Source organism: Solanum pennellii, chromosome 7 (assembly GCF_001406875.1).
Source record: "Solanum pennellii chromosome 7, SPENNV200".
Classification (NCBI taxonomy): Eukaryota; Viridiplantae; Streptophyta; class Magnoliopsida; order Solanales; family Solanaceae; genus Solanum; species Solanum pennellii.
This window is the reverse complement of record NC_028643.1, coordinates 71,393,161-71,411,968: the sequence shown is the minus strand read 5'-3', so window position 1 is coordinate 71,411,968 and position 18,808 is coordinate 71,393,161. Positions and strand designations below refer to the sequence as shown.

Sequence of the window (18,808 nt, the reverse complement as noted above, 5' to 3'; positions counted from 1 at the left end):
GAGTTTTTTAATAAGACTTGTTCTAACCTATTTCAACAACATGGCATTATTCATCAAAGTTCATGCCCCTACACTCCTCAACAAAATGGTGTAGTGGAGAGAAAACATAAACATATTTTGGAAACTGCTAGAGCTATTCGTTTTCAGTCATGTCTACCACTAAAATTTTGGGGTCATTGTATTGAAGCTGCAGTTTATGTCATCAATAGAATACCTTCCTCGGTGTTGCAGAACAGGTCACCTTTTGAGGTATTATATGGTCATGATCCTTCCTTAGCTCATATGCGAGTGATTGGATGTCTTTGTTATGCATCTACACTACCTAAACAAGACAAATTTGCACCCAGAGCTATCAAATCAGTCTTGTTAGGTTATGGTGTTCATCAGAAAGGCTACAAGTTGTATAATTTGAGCAGTAAGTCCATTTTCATCAGTAGAGATGTAGTATTTTATGAAGATAATTTTCCTTTTGCACAACATCCATCAACTGAGGATTCAACTATGTTTGATTCTTCATCTCAGTTACTTCCTCCATATATTACTCCAATAGGTGCACAAGTCTTGCCTCTTCCTAATCAGCATATTGAATCAGAAGTTGTTGTTGAAAAAGTGGCGCCTACTGATCAGCCTATTGAAACAGAAGTTGCTGAAAATGTGCCTCTTACTGATCAACATATTGAAACAGCAGCTGTTGAGAATGTGTCTTTATCACAAGACAATCATGAACATATTTCTTCCACTGATACTGTTGTTTCTATTACTGAAGATATTCCTTTTACTACCTCTCCTACAGCACAAACAAGGAAGTCAACTAGACATTCTAAACCTCCTACTTGGATGCAAGATTATGTGTGTAAACCAACAGCTCATAATTGTACTTATCCTCTTTCAGATGTGCTCAGCTACTCAGGTTTGAGTTCTAAATATCAGGCTTATATTGCTAAGATGTCTACTGTTTGTGAACCTACATCTTTCAAAGAGGCTGTTAAGGATCCTAGATGGATAGAGGCAATGCAGTCTGAAATAAAGGCATTGGAAGAGAATTCTACTTGGTCTGTTGTTGACCTCCCACCAGGCAAGAAGGCTATTGGTTGTAAATGGGTCTACAAAATCAAATATAAGGCTACTGGAGAGATCGAAAGATTTAAAGCTAGATTGGTTGCAAAAGGTTATAATCAGAAGGAAGGACTTGATTATCAAGAAACTTTCTCACCGGTTGTAAAAATGGTGACAGTGAGAACAGTGATAGCTATTGCAGCTATACGAAAATGGGATATTCATCAAATGGATGTCTATAACGCATTCTTACAGGGAGATTTAAATGAGGAAGTGTATATGGATCTGCCCTTAGGCTTTGCTGGAAAGAAAGGGCATCAAGTTTGCAAATTATCCAAGTCCTTATATGGCCTTAAACAAGCCTCTCGACAGTGGAATATCAAGCTGACCAATGCCTTGACTAGTTCAGGTTTTGTTCAAAGTCATTTGGATTATTCTCTGTTTACTAAGAAGACTGACACTCATATTGTCATCGTTTTGATTTATGTTGATGATTTGTTAATAACTGGAAATGATAGAGTGTTAATTCAAGAAACTAAGGATCATTTACAACTATGTTTTAAGGTCAAGGATCTAGGTGATTTGAAGTATTTCCTTGGCATTGAATTTGCCAGGAGCAAAGAAGGAATTTTGATGCATCAGAGAAAATATGCTGTTGAACTCATCAATGATTTAGGCTTCACAGCTGCTAAGCCATTTCCAGCACCATTGGAAGTCAATAAAAAGCTAACTTCTCTTGAATTTGATCAACATATGCAGGATTGTTCTGATCCTTTGTTAAGTGATCCAGGTGCTTATCAAAGACTCGTAGGCAGACTACTCTACTTGACAATCACTCGACCAGATATTGCTTTTGCGGTACAATGTCTCAGTCAGTATATGCATTCTCCTAAAGTATCTCACATGGTTGCAGCAGCAAGGGTGATCAGATATGTGAAACAATCTCCTGGTCTTGGTGTTTTTATGTCAGCCCATGTTTCTCCTAGCCTCACTGCCTATTGTGATGCTGATTGGGCTTCCTGTGTCAATACAAGAAAGTCTGTCACTGGTTTTTTACTTAAACTTGGGGATTCTCCTATTTCATGGAAGTCTAAGAAACAATCCACTATTTCTCGAAGCTCAGCTGAGGCTGAATACAGAAGTCTAGCCTCCACTGTGGCTGAAGTGGTGTGGCTGTCTAATTTACTCACTGAGCTTGGTGTTCCTCTTACTGGTCCTATATCCATGTTTTGTGATAGTAAATCTGCTATCNATCAAGCTGAATTTTGTTCAATATACTTGATGACCTAAACCCTTTGACAGTAGGCTTAGAACTTGATTCTCCCTTATCTTTATTTCTAGTGAAGTCAAATGCGAGGGGTTTGGTACATGAATGGCATGGCTTTTCCATCACACCTTCAGCTAAATACATCATACACGCCCTGCAAAACACCTGCCTACAACAAGTAACCTGCAAAAATCAAAAAGAGATACACNAACAATTTCTTCTTACTGCTTTCTTCTTCTTCTTCTTCTTCTTCTTCTTCAAATCGATCAGTTTAACACTAGGAATGTCTACTGGATCTTCCACTACATCATGACATAAGTGACATAATTGTTCAACATCTCCAGCCTCTTCATTGCCACTAGCCAATTCTTTTCTAGAGTACATCACAATGTAAGGATGATCAGCTGCCTACCAATTAAAGAAAGACATTATATTAGTCAGACATTTTCTGCAATCAAATTTGGCTGATGACCCATAGTAAGACAAATATATGTATGAAAGGCAAGTACAGGCAAAGCAAAAGAAAAGCCAGCTTCTGTATTTTCGCTTATATAATAGAAGGACAAGAAAACTAGAAGTGGTCACTTCAAAATTAAGTTCACAGAAAGAAAACGATTAGCTTTTAGATGAGAAAATAATTTAAGCGAGCATCTAATAAGGAGAACTGAGAAAATAAAATTATACCAAGAAAATTTTTATACAAAAACTACATCAGAAAAGTGATAATCAGGAGTAATGGAAAGAGTAGAAAATAAATTTTGCAAGAAAAGAAAATTGGATAGAGATTGTGAAACGAGAAGAAGTTAAAAAAAAAAGTGATTATGGATGACTAATTTCACCTATAAAATGACCCTGCATGACAAAAGGATAAGCACATGCTTATACTATTTGCACTAAACTGCATTAGATCCAGTAAAACAGAATAAATCGATTTAGAAAGCTTAGCACTGGAAACACCAAATTTAAGCAACAAGGGAGTCAATTAGAAAACAAAAACATCCTTATAGAGCATTCTCTTGGTACCTGCCGTAGTCGTGTAATAATAGCAAATATGTGACAATTCTTATTAATCATAGTTCCATCCTGGACAAATCTGCACCAGAAAACAAAATGCGGATACAGTTAGAAATAAAAATATCCTTGCTCCCTTCTTACTTTTTGGCAAGGTAATGACGCAAATGATTAAGACTTTTATGGGAAGAAAAAGATATATAAGATCTTAAGTTAAAAACTAAGAAACTAATCCAAAGGGTTCCAGAACTAACTGAGAACATTAAACTGTAGAAAACATGATACACGGCCAAAAAAAGAGAAACAATGGGCCAGAAAATTGGCGCAGCCGTAGACAAGCAAAGTGGACTTGAAGGAAGAATAACTCGAATTTGAAAATTGTTACAGGATTATTTAGGGACATTACCAATGTCTACTTAGTTAAGTCTGTCAGGATAACAGTTAGAATATAGTTGATTAGTACTATTAAGCTAATTTTTTTCTAATTCAATGTATAAGAAAGTATATCTATTGTACAATCAGAACATCAATAAGAATTCAAGCATTTCTCTCTAAATACTCTCTACTCTCATCTTTTCTTCTTCACGCTTAATTAGTGATCTCGAATTCGCTGCACGTTCAAATAATAGCAAAACTGAAATACCAGAGAGATAGCATACATATCGAGCTGTTCTTGGCTTCTACGACACAGTGTCTTGTAGTAGTCGTTTTCTCTATCATCCAAAGAATCTTTTCTCACTGTAACCTGAATTGACCCAAAAAAAGGTAACCAGTAAGAAGATTCTAATCAAATTGAAGCACATGGCACTAGTGAAAGCAGAACTTACAGTCTTTGTGGGAAGTGCCAGATCAACAGCTCTCTCTTTTTTGGTACGTCTTAGCAATAGGCTTTTCAGAATTTTGTGATTCAACCACACCATCGCATCTCTACCTTCATCATCGAATAACCATGTAGGTTCTTCAATATACTAGAAAATAAAAGATGTTTCAACTTAACTATGTCCACAATAAGATGAAGCTTCAGAAGTATGTAAATTATTAACTATTAACTTACTTTCTTCCACCAGAGGAAGTGGCTTGCAGGTTGGTGGGAGCACTGTGGGCACGCATCATAGAAGCTGTAGAATTTATCAAAGGACAGACAACACAAGATGTATTAAAAGTAACAGCGATTGAGAAGCAAAATGATTAGAATATAAAGTTAAGTAGACTTTGAGCCATTGTGAATTTCACACTNTTCTGAAGTGAAGTAAGGGACCTGGTCCATTACTTGTTAAGTTGAGGCACATATTCTATCAAAAATGATTAGAATGTAAAGTTAAGTAGACTTTGTGCCATTGTGAATTTCACATTCAGTGGTAGGAACAGGGATTTAAAAAAGAATATCTATGTGTACCTAAAATAAAGTCCAGTGCAATTACAATCTTCGCAAAAGTAACAAGCATAAGGGGGAACTTGTAAGAAACGAACCTGCATCAAAGTAAAGAATTTAATTAACCTCACAATTAAAAAAGTAAAGAAAGTATAGTTTAACTAGCAGAATTTAACTTACAAGTGAGTACAATTCTCCAATGCGGTTTTGCAGGGGTGTACCAGTTAAGGCCCACTTATAAAAAGATTCTAAAGCAAGAACCGCATTTGTGAAGTTGCTGTGTACAGATTTGATACAATGAGCCTACGCCATAGAAGTTCAATCAGTTAACATTGCAGATAAAATGTCATGAAATTTAAGAGTTCTACGCTCAGCACTCAGCACTCAGCAGCTCGACCAGCTAGCAAATGAACACCATGTACCTGGAAATGCCATGTTACGAAAACAAAAACTTAAAGCATGAATGTATGACTTGCCTCATCCAAAATGATACGATCCCACTTCACTGAATGCAGAACTGAATTCCTCGTGGACACATCTTCACCAACACTGCTGTTCTGCTTTTTCTTTTTTGGCATATAGTCAGCCTGGAGAGTGGAGTATGTAGTAATTACAAAGTCATATTCCTTCAGTTCGTACATACATTTCTCCCTATTGGTGCCATGATAAAAAAGAATTTTGTTGCTTCCTCTAGTGGTGCAACGTTCAATCTCATGAATCCATTGCATTGCTCCAATCAAAGGACATACAACAAGAGTTCCTTTTATTGTTGGGAGTTCCTGGGAAGTACCAGGTGAAGACAACAATATACTGGAACCATTAGTTGCCTTCTTTAATTCCCGTTGAGCAAGAACAAGTGCTATGGCTTGAACCGTCTTCCCCATACCCATTTCATCCGCAAGAATGCCCCCTTTGAATATTGTTTCTTGCTTTATTGACCAAGCCAACCACTCCTTTTGGTACCTCAATAGTGGCAAGAGGAAATCTAATGGTGGCTCGGCAGTTTCAGCAAGTGACACATTCTGAATATCCAAGTCTAAATCATCTGAATAATTCTCCAAAAGGAATTCATTCATTTCTTGTTCCATTATCTCCCATGTCAAAACTAATCCTCTTATGTTTTGCATCCACTCACGTTGATGTCTCCTTTGATCTATCCTTCTCAACATGTCTCGGTATCTACGATCTGAATCTGTATCTTCGTCTCTTAGGTCTTCAGTAACACGAACAATAATCAATTTTATTAGAAAATTACACGATCAATTCAAAACATTTATGAGTGTTAGCATTTCAAGATGGAGCATCCATATGGAATTTGACAGGAATAAATAAAAAATAGGATAAAACTAAAGATAACAACTCAAAACTAGGGCACAACATGATGAACCTATGCACATTCTATTCCGATTTACATGTCATTCATTATTTTCCATTTTGGGTCATTCAAAATCATTCAATTTCAACCAAACTTTCAAGAAACTCAAGAGCTTCAAAAGAAAACAAACAAGAAGACGAACCTGGAATTGGAGGATTCATTTTCCCAGAAAGCACAGAGAAATCAGACTACTAGGTCATTCGCCAATCAATTTGGACCTTTTACCCACTCTAACCATCCCTTCACGCCCAGGATTAGCTAGAACATGGACCGAAAGCCCAAAAGGCCCAACTGGAGCGTAGGACAAGAGTCCAAAAGGGAACCGCCTCCTTCATGCCCAGGCCCAAGTGGAAAGTGGACTGAGAGCCCAAAAGGCCCGACTAGAGCGTAGACTGGGAGCCCAAAAGGATTGATTTTGGGATAAATCTGGCTCTGATACCATATAAAGATATAACACTTGCAACTAACTCAACTCCAAAATCTAGTTCATGAGGAGAAAAATTGCCCAACTCCATATAAACAGAATATCCGTCCATTTCACAATCAATGTAGGACTTTTTGCCTACTGTAATATATTTATGTTTAGAACTTGATATCCAACAATATTGAGTGAACTAAAGTAAAACAAAAGTAAACTATCCTTTCCAACAAACCTATTCTTTTTCGAAATAGTTATTTAGAAATTGATCCATACATTGTTGTAAAGAAAAGGGAAAACGTTAAATATGTCATTAGATATTGAGAAAAGACTCATTTATATCCCATGTTAAAAGTTTGGCTCAATGTCATTGTTATTTGAGAAAAAATTCTTTCATGAAATTATTTTCTTACCTCAACAAGACGTAAACAACTTTTGACATTTTTCAGTTAGAATTGAAGAAGTTGGAAATTTGGAAGTTTTTTTTACGGTCTTCATGTGTTCTTGACTAGGAAGAAGTAAAAAGAGTACATTTGATTTAAAACCTCAATTAAAAAGTGTTAAAAGTTGTTTGGGGTCTTGTTGAGATAAAAATGATTTTGCAATACCAGAGTTAAAGAATGATGGCATGGATTAGCCTTTTCTTAAACGGCATGACATAATGAGCCAAACTTTTAACGAAGGACATAAATGAGCCTTTTTTCTGAAAGTTCGATGGCATATTTAAGTTTTCTTCCCTAAGTAAGAAGTATTTAAATCCGTTCAACACAAGTTAATGGCATTTAAAGAGTTTACATCTTATATTCAAGATGACAATGAGCAATTTGGAAGTTGCTCTAAGTTCTTAGACCTTGAAAGGCTATAAAATTAAACTTCAGCTAAGTAACAAGTGACTAAATGAAATTTATTTGCAAGTTTAAGGGACTCTCCATGTATTAAGCCTTTTTGTTTCTTTCTTATATTTTGCTGTTTTAGATAGTATTGAAGGAGAGTCTAGTATTGTTTTGTTTGTACCGTTAGGTCATAATGTCAATGTCGGGCATATTGCTTGTAAGCTAAACTATCTTGGCAAAAGTGAACTGCACTAAATTGCATTGTATTGTCTGTAGCTGATCTTCTTGATAATTGCCCACCTAAGAAAATCATGTCAGTTTGTTTAGATTTTTCAGTGTTTGCTTTCGCTTATTTTGTGCGACTAGGTGCATATCATAGGGGTGGCTGCCATGCTATACTGCAAGGACATGTGCTAGAGAACCTTTTGGTTTACAATTGACATAGCGCGGGGAGAGTTGGGTGCCCCACACCCTTATGATTGTTTGTCACTGATTATGAATGTGTGTAACGTTCAGTCTGAGCTTAACTTGTATGTATGCTTAAGTTTTAAGTGTGGGGTTGTTGCGACTCCGACTTCTAAATAATTTTATTCTATAATAAGTATATATATGGATAGAAAAATTCATGTTAACTTCACCAATTGACTTTGCACGTTTTTTACATTATTTCATTTCAATTGAATAAAGAAGAAAAGAAATTGATATAAGAACTTGGAATAGGCATAGTTTCAACTTCATAGAGAAAAAGTAAAACCAATTTAGTCTGTGAAAAATCAACATACAGAATAAACAGAGCAAATTAAACTAGAAACGTCCCTTGTGCAGGCATAAGCATTATCGGAAGTCTTTCTTCTGAGGTTTGAGGAGTTGACTCTTGTGCACGAAGAGAGTGTAAGTCACTGCCATTTTCAAGGCTATTGAACTCCACACATTTGGATGGCATTGTTGGGTAGCGTTGTTGGCAGAATGTCACCAGTCTTTTAACTGAATACAGAAGCTTCCTTGTTGTCACATCATTCATGACATGAGCAACACTATTTGTGTGAATCATTTCACGTGTTGATCGTTCATGAATACCAACCATAGTAACACCAATAGGCCAAGGTGCATTACCAATGGCTATCTTATTAAGATATTGATCCATTGCAGCAATATATTCTCTATTCATACAACATTCAACCATCACAACTAATGCTTTCCGAATATCATGATTAAGTAACCTTTTCCTGCATAAATCAAATAACGGATTCAAATCCCTAGCACACTGCATAAAGTAGCCACCACTGTCTGCTTTTTAGCCTCAGGACTCATCTTATCCAGCTCCTGGTTCCACTCATTCAACAACTTTTTGTAAAACACCAAAATCTTATCTTCATCGCACAAATCCTCAAAATTAGTTTTCATCCTCTTCAAATCTTCATCATCACGATCTTTATCCTGATCTGTTGCCTTCCGCTTCAACATCCGTGACTTCTTCAACTCCAAAAAATCTCTCAAAAAGTCATTCGTTTGCCCTTCAGTCATATCAGTCTCCTCAACTTCAAACAATCCAGCTTTCAACACAACATTCAACCTATCAAACCTTGCCTCTTCATCTTCTCCGAATAAAGTCACCGGATGTTTCAAAAACCTAAGCCGGCGAATAACTTCTTCTCGTGGAAGCAAAGCCGATGAAGAAGATTCCGGTTTGATCGGGCACTGAATGTCAGTTTTGGAATTCGACAATTTTGATGAATAAGATTTATCATTCTTCCGTTGCTGTTGTAATTGCGTTTTTGCTTCAACTTCACGTTTTTCCTCTTGACGACGTGTTTGTAGTAGTTTCTGTTCCAATTCCAATTTATTGAAAAATTTCTGGCGACCAACCTGTTGGGTTACACTTTTCCGCTCCTCTATTATTTGTTTCACTACATCCAAGTCAGTTTTATATTTTCTGTTCTGTTTCAGTGAATCCATGTCAATTTTCTATACTCTGTTCTAGGTTATGAATTGTGAATTGTGAATTGTTTATAGAAAAATGGAATTCGAATCCAAGTAGAAATAGAATTTGAAAAGGAGAGGCAAACCATTTAGGAATAGGAATTAAAACAGAAGGCTGCGTAGGAATAGGATTTGAAACGGGAGAAACAAACATATTTAGGAATATGACTTCAAAAAAAAAAAAAACTAGTTTTTGGTAACTCTTTAAGAATTTAAAATTTTCCCAAATTTTTATATTTTTTCTATTCCTTTTTATATGTCATCCTTACTGTATAAAGCTTATCTATGATACTTTTTCTATTTAGTCTTGAAAATATATATTTGTTCAATGTAGGAAAATTAATAAGTAATTAATGTTAATTATAATTACTTCATACATTGACTAATTACGCTCACCATTGCATTACTTTATAAAATTTGATTTTGATAAGGAAATCTAATAAACAAATATAAAAATAAAAGATGAATTTATTTATCATTTATTAAAAAGTTGATCTTAAAAAAAAATTAAATAAGGGTACAATTGTAAACTTAGTTTCGTATTGCAAGTGAAATCTAAAAATATGATGTATAAAAAGGAACAGATGGAGTATTTTATAAAAACATCTCATCATATATTAATCGCAACTTGACAAGCTTGAAAAATGCACCATGAATGCACTCACTCAACTTATGTACTCCATTACGGAAACAAAAAAACTTATATACTCTATTCTTATATAGGTACAAGACATGAAATATCCTTAACTTTGTCATTTAGAGCTGATAAATTCTCGTTATAAAAGCGGCTCACATATGTTTTTTTTTTGGTTCAACGCCAGATTTGAATTTTAAATATTTGTCGTATAGATCTATTTGTTAATGATCTTTGTCATTTGTATTTGTTTCTATACGTGTAATGGTCCATAATTGATGTGATTTGGAGTGATGAAGGCTAGATTTTTGCGGGATTCATGTAGTGTTTTGGGGATAATAAGCTAACAACTAATTTATTGAGGTTTTGGTTATATAGTCACGTATTCCACAAATAAGTCTGTATCATATCACTTTAACAATTGATGAAGCTAAAGAAACATTCTTTCGACATATCAAACACCATACAGCCTAAGGGAAAACATCAGAACACAGTATAGAATTTGGCAGGGAACTAAACAGAAGGAATAGAACATATCAAAAGTGACGCCGAAGCAGGTTTGACAAGTCCTCCATTGTTAGTTTTCCTAAGGCCTCTGAAGAACCCCAGACTGTCCTGCAACCAGAGGAAGAACAAACAGTTAGGCGGAAGAGAAAGAGCGGAGGACGGAAAGGTGGTAGCAAAGAAGAAATCTAATAAAAAGATGATAATAACAATTTGCTTTATTTTTGTCACAACACATATGCAACTATGTGATGATTGTAAGGAAAAGACACTTACCCTTCAAAAAGTAATTTCTTCTTCTCTTGTAACTCTATGATGTTCTCTTCAATTGTATTCTCTATCACAAATCTCACAATTCTACAAATTAGAAGAAAATAATAAGCTCCATTCAATGGCCTCGAAAGTACAAGAAAGGCAAAACACACCAGACAGGTTTATATTGCCCTATTTGATGGATTCTATCTTGGGCTTGCGGCTCTACCACAGGATTCCACCAAGGTTCCATTAATAAAACCTAGAAAGAATCAAAGATGAGCCACCTAACATGAAATGTGTCGTGTGCTTATTCAACAGATAGATACGAGTCATAATAGTATCTTGAGCTGGTTCTTTGAGTGTTCAGGGAAGTGAAGTTAGGTATATCAAACGAACCAAATAACCGGAAACATAATAGGAATTCAGCAATAGATATGCACAAGCCTTAAGAATTTAGGGAAGTACCCAAAGAAAGAAAATAGATCCTTACATTTGATACAACTGTAAGATTGAGAGCAACAGCTCCAGCTTTTAAACTCATAAGTAATATCGTGCAATTTGAATCCTCAGTTGTTGGAATTTATGCGTCCACAGGTTTCGATGGGAGCAGGTCCTCAGCACAGTTGTAATAACAAACAGTAAAATAAGTGCGGAAAGTAAAGATTGTACAAACAACTTTACGTGGAAACCTCCTTGCTCAAGGGAGTAAAATCACGACCTGTCTACCAGGAATTTTCAAACTACTTCCAAAAATCTTCTCAAAGCAAAAACAAAAGTCAGTTTACAAAATGAGATAAGTCTGCTAATCTCCACACTAAGCAATACCACCTAATACTTAGACGAGTCAGAGTAGATACAACACTGTCCACTATACTAATCTTGCCTAATTAATATAGACTTTACAGTAAGACCCTAAATTACTCTTAACCTAGATCTTACAATGATTCAAACACACTAGACATGTTTCTATCACAAGTGAAACAAATCCTAAAATATAAGCACAATTACAAGCAACAATAGTAACAACTGATAGAGAAAGCAAACAAAACACTCTTATAAGGTCCCACCCCGTCTTGTTGTTTCTCATAGGATACATACCATGAAGAATTATTATCCAACGAACAAACATACCACGAAGAATTATTATCCAACGAACAAACAACCTTGTCGCGTCTGCGCCTTCACCAACTTCCTGCCGCAAATAGTTTTTACAGCTTTACAACATTTCGCCGTTGGACAAGTATTCATACTTTGCAGAGGGTCGGGTCCATGCACTTGTGAGGAGATCATCAAAACATCTAGGAGCACTAGCACTTATCATCAGTGAATGTGTTAACAGCTGCATCTCTTGCGACAATAGACATCGATCCAACTAATTGAACACAATTGATGCCCGACAGTTGAATACACACAATACAAGCTTCTTTTTTTATTAGTCTGAAAAGAGGAATGGAAAGTAGGAAAAATAAAATATCATTATATCGCACATTAAGAGAATATTGTATCAGATCCAAAAACGAAGTGAAATGGCTAAAAACTATTTCTTTTGCAGAACCGTCTCTTTCAACCATGAACCTAATTTCTTCCCTCTACATTCAATAAAATTAAAAGTGAGCATCAAGAATGTATTTAGAAATATTATTCACAAGTAGAAGAATCAAAGAGTTAAGGGCAACGTCAATCAAATTAACAAGACTGAGATTCTTCAATACTTGTTCCACTGAATGGGACACAACTAGTTTTAAAAGCAGTTTGATTTTCTTCACTACTGGATCTTCCACTGCATCCTGACACAAGTCACATAATTGGTCAACACCAAAAATCCCATTAAGCAAAATCTGATGGGGTGGGATTACAACTCCAAAGGGCATCATCCAGATTAAAAGTCTAGATAGGAGGTTTTACAAATATACTTAGAACAAAACTTTGAACATCTTTGTAAGATAACAAAGTTTAAGAACATTTTCACAACTAGAAAATTAAAACTAGCAGCGAAACTAGAATAAAAAACAGATATAAAAAAAATACGAAATATTTTTCTTAAAGAAGAATTGTTGTTAATATGTGTCTAAAGAATCTTACTGATTCCAACAAACTTTGCAGAAACACGAAGTTACCAAGTTTAATGAACCAGTGAAGAACAAAAGAATAGAAGAACTGAAATTGATTCACAAATCTAAAATTTGTAAAACACGTACCAGAATCTGGAAAAATTTTAATAGAAAAAAGATCAAGTCCACTGAACTCACAGTGTCCCCTTAAGGAAATTATTTCCCTCTAGTATCCGAGGTTTGATTTGGAATATGACCTCCTAGGGTAAAATGATCTCAATCACCAGAGTATAGATACCAAAAACTCCGGTTTCAGCGAACCACTCAACGACAGTAAAGTACACTTAGAATACTAGATTTAGTAGTTGAAGAAGAAGTCCATGAATTCTATATTAAAATGAGAGGAAATTATATCAAACAAAGGGTAGTGCGAAGAGGTTATTTATAGAAAACAAAGGGTAGTGAGAAAAGGTTCTTATTGTGCCTTACCGAAAAGGTCACAAACCTTTGGAAAAGTCACAATCTTTCAGAAAGGTCGTCACCTTTCATAAAAGTCACAACTTTCCATAAAAGTCACAACTTTTTATAAAAGTCGCAACTTTTCATAAAAGTCACAACTCTTCATAAAAGTCGCAACTCTTCATTTTCCATCACACCTTTTTAAAACCCAACAATCAAGTAAACTATCTATTTCCCCCAGTATATCAAGTTTACACCGTAAACACAAAAGACATATACTCTTCATCTTGATCTTCTCAAAACAGCTAGCTTTTCCTTCAAAACATCTTTCGTTTCTCTCTTTCCATAAAATCCACCAAACACATGCTGAGATACTTCTCCACCAATCTTCTTGTGATCCCCTTCTTACAACTCCTTCCCAGTTTTCAAGATATGAAAGGAGGTCCTGGGCATTACCCAACTTATCCCAAGTATACAGAAGAACATGTTCCACAGATTTACAGCTGTTTTGCAATGAACGAAAAAGTGACTATTTATCTCTGCCTCTAGCTCACACATAAAACACCTTTAGCAAATCTGAATACCTCTTCTCTCTAGTACATTCTGTGTTAAACAGGCTCTCCGGACCACCAGCCAGCTGAAACATGAGATTCCCCAATCCACAATTCATTCCTGAAACTTGTCTTCCCCCTATCCCTAATTTTGTACTTCAGGTTGTTATTGAAAGAGGGCCACAATCTTCTAATTGTTTTCCACACGGAGCATTCAAAAGTACCAGTTACCTCCTCAGTAGTCCAACTATTCTGGAGCCCATATTTTTGTGAAATGAATCTCCTCCATAACCATTTCTTCAGTAGACTTTCATTCTATGCACCTAGCTTCTTTATGACCAGCCCACCCTATTTTTGTAAGGATCACTTTATCCCATTTTACTAGATTGTACCCCTTCTTCTCCTTGTTGCCCTGCCATAGGAAATCTCTTCTAGCCTTGTTGATTTTCTTCTTTATGTTACCTGGTAGAGGGAATAGACTCATCATATAGGTAGGTTGGCTGTCCATGACTGACTTTATAAGAATCAGCCTACCACCCAAAGATAGATACAGGCTAATTTCCTCTCACTTCTTTCCAGAACCTCAGACCACACTTCTAGCTCTTTATTTTTTGCTCCAAGAGGCATTCCTACGTATGTAGTGGAAAGGGAGGCCACTTGGCATCCTAGATTCTCAGCTAGGATCTGCATACTAGGGACTTGGTTCACTGAATAGAGGCAGAATTTGTGCCAGTTGACATGAAGTCCCGAAATACCCCCAAAGATTGTTAGGATAGCTCTCAGATGCCTTATTTGTGTAACTTCTGCATCACAAAATACAAGGGAGTCATCCATTCTCCCTATCTTTTCTAATCATGAAGTTTAGGCCTTTCATAGCTAGAATGAACAGAAAAGGTGACATGGGGTCACCTTGTCGCAGACCTCTTTGTGACTGAAAGGAACCCTCTGGATTACCATTAATTATGAGTGAAAATTTCACAGTGGATATGCAAAATTTTGTCCAGTTGATCCATTTGTCGCCAAACCCCACATCTCTCAACACTTTGAGGAGGAAAGTCCAATTCACATGGTCGTAGGCCTTCTCAATGTCGAGCTTGCAAAGCAATCCTGGTTTATTTTGTTTCACCCTCGAGTCCACCAACTCATTTGCCAGAAGGGATTCATCCATTTTCTGTCTGCCCTTCAAGAATGCCATCTGGTGTTCGTCCACTAGAGTTCCCATAACTGTCTTCAATCTCTCAGTGATAAGCTTCGCCATGATTTTGTAGACTCCACCAATTAGACTTACTGGTCTGAAATTTTTTAGCTCTTCTGCTCCGTGTTTCTTGGGAATAAGTGCTACAAAGGTAGCATTGAAAGACTTCTCAAAAAATTCATTCTGGTGAAAAATATGTATTGTTTGCATCAGATCCTCTTTCAAAGTCAGCCCACATTCCTTGTAGAAGCGCATTGTAAAGCCATCTGGGCCGGTGGCTTTGTCACCAACACACTGTTTGATGTCTGATGATACCCAGTACCTCAGCTTCTTATCTATGCACACATAAGAAATGTATTGTCATTAAAAAAGGATTATGGGAGAGAACAGAAAATGAATTTTTTCAAGAAAAGAAAATTGGACAGAGATTGTGTGACCAAATCATAAGGGTCATGAGTAGGAGTGTTGTAATAAAAAGAATGAGTAGTAGGAATGTTGGTACATCCTAATGCAAAAATGTGACAATAGTTATTCATCAGAGTTCCAGCGTAGACTAGTCAGCACCAAAATAAAAATGCATACATAGTTAGAAATAAAAATATGTTTGCTCCCTTACTTTTTGGCAGGCAATGACTCAAATGATTAAGAATTTTATGGGAAGAAAAAAGATGCATAAGATCTTAAGTTAAAAACCAAGATACTAACCCAATATGTTTAATAACTACTTAAGGACAAGCAATTATAGGAAACATATTTAATGAAAGTAACCCATGCATAAACAAGAAACGGGATATGAAGCTTAAAAAATGAAAAACAGTGAGCCAGCAAATTGGTGCAGAAGGAGCCAAGAAATTGGACTTGTAAGGAAAAAGAGCTCGAGTTTGAAACATACCATCGAACTGTTCCCGACTTCTATTGTGCAATGACTTGTAGTAGTTAAATTCACTCACATCCAAAGAATCTTTTCTCATAATAACCTGAACCCAAAAACAGTAACCAATAATAGAAGATTCTTATCAAAATTGAAGCAAGTGACACTACTGCAAGACAGAACTTACAGTCTTTCTGGGAAGTGAAAGATCAGCAACTCTTTCCTTTTTGGTACGTCTTAACAATAGGCTTTTTAGAATTTTGTGCTTCAACAAAACCATAGCATCTCCACCGTCATTCTTGAGTCCCATATTCATTGAAGTTTTGTAATATTCTAGAAAAAGAAGACGTGTCAACTTTATTATGACAGCAATCAGATGAAGCCTCAAAAGTATGTATATTATTGATTATTAACTTACTTTCCTCCACCAGAGGAAGTGGTGTGCACGTTGGTCAGGGAAATGTGGGCACGCATCAGAAAAGCTGTAGAATTTATAAAGGACGGTCCTCACAAGATATTTCAGAAATAACAATATAAAGCAAAATAATTTTGAGCCGTAGCTTGTTTCACCTCAGGGGTAGCCGACTAGCCGGGTAGAGGACCAAGGATTTGAAGGAACCTTTGTGTCTACCTAAAATCAAGTCCCTCCACTCACAATTTTGCAAAAGTAATAAGCATAAGGGATGATCGTAAGAAACGGACCTTTATAGAAGAAAATAATTTAACGAAGCTCAAACCAATACAAAGTAAGCAAAATGTAGTTAAAGTAGCAGAAGTCAACTTATAAATAAGTAGAATTCTCTAATACGATTTTGCAGGGGTGTACCAGTTAAGGTCCACTTATAAGAAGATTCTAAAGAAAGACGGCCTTTGTGGCTTTGCTGTCTACAGTTTTGATATAATGAGCCAATATATGACACAAAAGTTCAATCACTTAAGAACAATTCAGATAAAAGATCTTGTGTCACATGAAATTTAGGAGTTCTACTCTCAAACTACAAAACACATGCAGGACTGTTCCAGGGCAACAAAGAAATCAAGTTATCCATGTGCATATAAAATATAAAAGGGTGTTCAAACTAGAGTTGAAGATAAAATTCCATGTTCTTACATTATGTTGTGTCTTAATAGCTGAACATTATTAATATTATTCAGAAGTTAACCTATAGGCTTCTTCCTAACCACCATAGATTTTTCAGATTCTTATGACCAACATAGTTGTTAGCACATTATTCAGCAGTTAACATGACCAACTTGGGAAAAATTGTATAAACAATAAATGATCACCATGTATCTGGAAATGCCAAGTTAAGAAAACAAACACTTAATGCATGAATCTATAAATGTATGACGTGCCTCGTTCAAAATGATGAGCTCCCACTTCATTGAATGCAGAATTGACTTTCTTGTGGAAACATCTTCACCAACCCAGGCTGAATTTTCAATGAAACCATTGTCACTCCATTTTGAGTTCTTGCTGTTCTGTTTTAACTTGTTTGGCCAATAGTCAGTCTGTATAGCAGAGTACGTAGTAGTGACTAAATCATATTCCTCCAGTTTGTACATACATTTGTCCGTGTTGGTGCCATGATACACAAGAGTTTTGTTGCTTTCTTTAGTGGTGCAACGTTCAATCTCGTGAAACCACTGCGTTGCTCCAATCACAGGACATACAATAAGAGTTCATTTTACTGTTGGGAGTTCCTGGGAAGTACCGGGTAAAGACGGTAATATACTGGAACCGCAAGTTGTCTTCTTTAATTCGCGTTGAGCAGGCACAAGTGCTATGACTTCAACCGTCTTCCCTATTCCCATTTCATCAACAAGAATACCCCCTTTGAATATAGTTTTTCGCTTTAGTGACCAAGACAACCACTCCTTTTGGACACCTCAATAGTGGAAAGATCAAATCTGATGGTGCCTCATCAGTTTCAGCAAATGAGACGTTCTGAATATTCAAGTCTAAATTATTTGAATTATCCTCCAAAAGGAATTCATCCATTTCTTGTTCCAATATCTCCCATGTAAAAACTGGTTTTCTTATCTTTTGCATCCCCTCACTTTCATATTTCCTCATTTTTATCCTTCTCACCATGCTATAGAATCTATGATCTACTTTTGTATCTTCATCCATTTGATCTTCAGTAACACGAACAACTATCAATTTAGTTAGAAAATTACGCGAACTATTCAACATTTATAGTGTTAGCATTTCAAGATAGATCTTCCCTATGGAATTTGACATCAATAAATTAAAAATAGGAGAAGATTAAAGATAACAGATCATCGCTAGGGCACAACATTCACATGGTATTTTAATTTACATGTTATTCATTATTTCCTATTTTGGGCCATTTCAAGATCATCCATTTCAACCAATCTTTCAATTGTTTGTTTTTCTTCTGAAGTTCTTGAATCTTGAAAGCTTGGTTGAAATTGAATGATTTTGAAATGACCTAAAGTAGAAAATAATGAATGACACGTAAATGATATACCATGCGCATGTTTGTGCCCTAGCGATGAGCTGTTATCTTTATTTTTTTTCCTATTTTTCATTTATTGATGTCAAATTCCATAGGGGAGATCCATCTTGAAATGCTAACACCTGTAAATGCTTTGAATAGTTCGCGTAATTTTCCAACTAAATTTATAGTTGTTCGTGTTATTGAAGATCAAATGGATGAAGATATGGATGCATATCATAGATTCTATTACACGGTGAGAAGGATAAAAATGAAGAAATATGAACGTAACAGGAAGCATTATATTTGATCTTGCCACTATAGAGGTACAAAAATGAGTGGTTGGCTTGGTCATTAAAGCTAGAAACTATATTCAAAGAGGGTATTCTTGTGGATGAAATGGGAATGGGGACGACAGTTGAACCCATAGCATATGTGCTTGCTCAACGCGAATTAAATAAAACAACTAGTGGTTCCAGTATATTGTCGTCTTCACCCGATACTTCCGAGGAAC

General features: G+C 35.9%; 1 protein-coding gene and 2 pseudogenes across 1 annotated transcript in view; all 3 read right to left on the bottom strand.

The window, feature by feature from the left end:
- LOC107025231 (ATP-dependent helicase rhp16-like) overlaps window positions 1–5,875 on the bottom strand; it is an 11,323-nt gene extending 5,448 nt beyond the window's left edge. The window contains exons 1-9 of the mRNA XM_015226031.1: window positions 5,183–5,875; window positions 4,887–5,009; window positions 4,731–4,804; window positions 4,389–4,452; window positions 4,162–4,302; window positions 3,994–4,079; window positions 3,347–3,416; window positions 2,615–2,731; window positions 2,049–2,051 (exon numbers count right to left, since the gene is read on the bottom strand). Of these exons, the coding sequence (XP_015081517.1) occupies window positions 2,049–2,051; window positions 2,615–2,731; window positions 3,347–3,416; window positions 3,994–4,079; window positions 4,162–4,302; window positions 4,389–4,452; window positions 4,731–4,804; window positions 4,887–5,009; window positions 5,183–5,875 (1,371 nt within the window). The remainder of the gene's footprint in view (window positions 1–2,048; window positions 2,052–2,614; window positions 2,732–3,346; window positions 3,417–3,993; window positions 4,080–4,161; window positions 4,303–4,388; window positions 4,453–4,730; window positions 4,805–4,886; window positions 5,010–5,182) is intronic.
- Window positions 5,876–8,030: 2,155 nt separating this feature from the next.
- On the bottom strand, window positions 8,031–9,509 carry LOC107024600 (annotated as a pseudogene).
- A 973-nt stretch (window positions 9,510–10,482) lies between these two features.
- On the bottom strand, window positions 10,483–18,029 carry LOC107025230 (annotated as a pseudogene).
- Window positions 18,030–18,808: the final 779 nt, after the last annotated feature.